At 37.5% G+C, this 3,766-nt stretch overlaps 2 protein-coding genes across 2 annotated transcripts in view; one reads left to right on the top strand and one right to left on the bottom strand.

The window, feature by feature from the left end:
• LOC107608754 lies at positions 404-2,052 on the top strand. Its single transcript, XM_021106732.1, has 2 exons — positions 404-632; positions 720-2,052. The coding sequence occupies exons 1-2, from the start codon at positions 404-406 to the stop codon at positions 1,919-1,921; spliced, it is 1,431 nt and encodes a 476-aa protein (XP_020962391.1). The 3' UTR covers positions 1,922-2,052.
• LOC107608757 (imidazole glycerol phosphate synthase hisHF, chloroplastic) overlaps positions 2,918-3,766 on the bottom strand; it is a 5,324-nt gene continuing 4,475 nt past the window's right edge. The window contains 2 exon segments of the mRNA XM_016310482.2: positions 2,918-3,200; positions 3,341-3,507. Of these exon segments, the coding sequence (XP_016165968.1) occupies positions 3,141-3,200; positions 3,341-3,507 (227 nt within the window). The 3' untranslated portion in view covers positions 2,918-3,140.

The following is a 3,766-nucleotide window of genomic DNA, read 5'->3' as shown; positions in this document are numbered from 1 at the left end:
ATTAAATTCGATTATATTATTTTTAAAATTTTGAAGTTTTTGGCTATAAACTGAGATTTGGTGTCTATTCAACAATAACTTGATTTTTTATAAAAGGGTTTAAGAAAAAAAAAAAAGGGAATTACGTTTAATATTTTGTTAAAAATAAAAAATTGATATTTGTATTGTATTAAATTATTAATCCGAAAGATTATCGAAGACGCCATGCCGCCATAACCCCTTTTCTTTTTGAAAAATCCCTCCTTTTTTGGACTCAATAACTTCTTCGATACACCATTCATCATTTTCTGAGCTATTTTGCTTGATCATTGCGTTCCTCTTTATTCATTTCACAAAGGGGAAAACCAAAATGGTAATAGAAGATTCTATAAGATTCTGCATATTCGAGTCTCTGAATACAACAATGGCTGATGAAGGTGGAAACAACACTGTAAGAGTGGCCAATTTCCTCAAGCCATGTGCAAAGAACACCGGCGAAGCCACAAGATTCCCAACGGTTTCTGCGCCGCCGCGTAACGGCGAAGAGGTGCATCCAGCTGTTCAGTTCAAAGGGTGGAAAAATCCTCAGAGAAAATGGAACGATTGGATTGAAATTATGGCGGGAAAATACGGATTCATGTGGAACCAAACAGGTATATGCGATGCTATTTTGAGTTCTATGTATAAGATTCAATGTAATCAAAGTTTGATTCTTGGAATTGTTGAGTATTGGTGTATAGAGACAAATACTTTTGTTTTTCCATGGGGTGAAGCCACAATCACCCTTGAAGATGTCATGGTTCTTGGTGGATTTTCGGTCCTTGGCGAGCCGGTGAATCTTCCTCTCACCGGCGATTTGGTTGCGATGGAAGCCGAGATGTTACGGCTTTCGAGGGAAATGGATGGTGGAAAATCAAGGAGAGACCAAAGGACATGGATGAATTTTTTTATGGAGGATGGACAAAGTCATGATCTTGAGCATGTAGGTTTTCTCTCCCTGTGGTTGTCAAGATTCGTGTTTCCCTCGCTTCCCTACGAGGTAATTGCGACGCGTGTCTTTCCAATTGCGATTCGCCTGGCTCGAGGGACAAAATTGGCTCTGGCCCCTGCTGTTCTAGCTGGTATCTATGAGAGTTTGAGGTTGCTTAAGCAACAAGTAACCTCTTCTTCGGGTGAATCCGTGAAGGCTCTAGGCCTATTCCAACTTGTGCAGCTATGGGCTAATGAAAGGTTTTCGATTTTCGGATCAAATTGTCCCATAGAACTAAAGCCGGGGGAGCCTAGAGCTGCAAGGTGGCATGGAGTGATATCGAATGCTAATGGCTGCCCAATTTCGTCAGCTTTGAAATTTGCAAGGAGTTTCCAGTGGCGTCCTTATGCTGCTGATTTGAAAAATTGTTGTTTTGTGTCCCCTTACAAGGACAATGAGCAATTTGTTCATGATGCTTCAAACTCGATCGACGAGTTAAGGTCCTTTGGGAAGTGTTTGTTTGCAAATGAGCTTGTTGGTTTGGGAGGTTGCATTGAGAAGTATATGCCGTACCGGGTTGCAATGCAATTCGGCTTCGATCAACATCTTCCTGGAGATTTTGCTGTTATGAACTCAAATTGCAGGGAAAATTTTTTGTTTTATGTTCCTTCAAGATCTTACAAGCCTTGTGTGTCATTGGAGTACCTCAACTGGTGGCGAGCATCAAAGGTGAATCAAGAGAAAAAAGAGGATGAGATCAATGGAATGAGGTTGAACTTCAAGGATGATGAACCTTCTCAGATTGATCGTATGAAAAATGTGGTTGGAGATTTTGCAGGTTTGCTTAGTGATGAAAAAGGGAGAGTAAAACTTGCTAAAGGAACTTTATGCAACCCTTTGGATGTTGAAGATTATGCATGCACTATTGTAGGTACTTTGTCTCACCCTATTGATGTTGATAAGTACATGTAGGAGTTCTCTTTTTGTTCTTTTTGTGGGTGCTATTTAATGAAGGACTAGTGACAGGCTTGGAAATTGGGTTAAGACTTTTCACTCTTGTATATTCCCAATCAAGTTTTAATTAGAAATTGGAGGCTTATCTAGATTCGAGAGTAAATATTCTATAACTTATTGGTATGTTTATGGATTCAGTTGTTACAATTATATTGCTATTTTATCATTTAAAATTCTCTGGTAATATTGGTTTGTGAGTCAAACCAAGCTTGTTTAATAGCTCAGAGTTGAGTTTGTGAGCGAACTTAATTAAAAAATTTCAATTAAGTTATCCACGAGTTGAACTAAAATTTTACCATATTTGACTCTATCTTCTACAAAACCCCCCACTTATAAACCTTGAGACGACTCATTTTGTTATATGCTAGTTATACTATATTTTGTGGCTTAGATGTGTTTCACAGAATGAATTAAGTTCATATTTACACATGCATAACTTAATCTTTGAGATAAGCATATGTGAGGATCAACCACGTAGCATCTATCACCAACCCTATGTGCCGAGCAGCCGGTGCCAATCCCGAAGTAGGGGAGGGCGGAGCTGCCGGTGCCAATCCCAAGAGGAGGGGAGGACAGATATGACGACGACCACATCTCGGTCGCATGCACCGCACCCATGAGAACAGCACATGCGCATGGAGCAATTGTTATGTGATTAACAATTGATCTTCACTTTAAATAACAATTTGTAAAAATGAACTCTAGATTGTTTGTGTGGTTTGATATGTGCATTCTATTTTAACTTTAACTGGGTTGTTTCCTTATCGATAAGAATTTATATCCAAAACAAACCAAATCATTAAGTGGAGTTAACTCTTGAATGTTAATGAACCAAACTATCATTTATAGGATATGGTATTATTGCTGGACATGAAACTCAGGAAGTGGCTTTGCATATTGAAGATTATAGCTATTAAAACTTAAAAGTAAACATCATACATCATAACATGCAAGAGAGAAATGTCACAAATCCTTATTAATAATAGGCAAAAGGTAGGTCCAAGAGATAGAAGAGAAGATGGTGAAAATTCCTTAATCTAAGTCACCATGAAAAGAAAAAGCCAAAAAGGTATGGTAAATTTTACAAAAGTCTGTAAGATTTCTGAGAGATGCAAAGATTAGAACAAATTTCTTAGTACAAACTACATCTAAAAAATGTGTGCCTGTAAAAACAAGATCAGATTCGGACTTCTATACCTTCCTTCAACAAATGCTCTTTTACAGTTTGAATAGGCACCTGTAATTAAATGGCAAATAAACTAGGATCAAATTCTATGACTGAATAAACATGCTTGACTAAACATTCAGTCATTGTTGTTTGAAATTATGAATGGCCATAAATGTTCATGAAGCGCGTATAAACAAGGGAATCTGTACCTCCTTTCTGTGAAAAATGCCGGCAGCAAGCGCAGCAGAAGCATTTGTTTTCGCGAACACCTCAGAGAAGTGTTCAGCAGCACCGGCACCACTACTTGCGATCACCGGGATACTTACAGCATCTGAGATCAACTTAACTAAATCTATATCAAATCCTTTTCCTTGACCTGAAACATTTACAGAAGAGAAGAGTACATTAGAAGACAGGAAGCAGAATTTGTGTATAACTAGGCTTAAAATATATCATCAATTTATCCCAAAAGCTAATAACTTTGGGAAAAAATGAAGAACTGAAGAAGGCAAAGAACAAGAAAAAGTAAACTAAAGTCATTGTTTTTAAAATTAAATAAAACAAACCAAATAGGTTATACTTCTCAACTTCCATTTATCGAAAAAGTCTGGGAAAAAAAAGATAAACCAAACCAA

The sequence above is a fragment of the Arachis ipaensis genome, chromosome B07, assembly GCF_000816755.2.
Source record: "Arachis ipaensis cultivar K30076 chromosome B07, Araip1.1, whole genome shotgun sequence".
In the NCBI taxonomy this organism is placed as follows: Eukaryota; Viridiplantae; Streptophyta; class Magnoliopsida; order Fabales; family Fabaceae; genus Arachis; species Arachis ipaensis.
The sequence above is the reverse complement of the archived record's forward strand: the minus strand, read 5'-3'. Positions and strand labels throughout refer to the sequence as shown.

Excerpts from the sequence above, each read along its gene's own strand:
- LOC107608754 (XM_021106732.1), top strand. The coding sequence starts at position 404 with ATGGCTGATGAAGGTGGAAACAACACTGTAAGAGTGGCCAATTTCCTC. Across the intron at positions 633-719 it reads ATTCATGTGGAACCAAACAG|AGACAAATACTTTTGTTTTT; the intron begins GTATATGCGATG and ends ATTGGTGTATAG.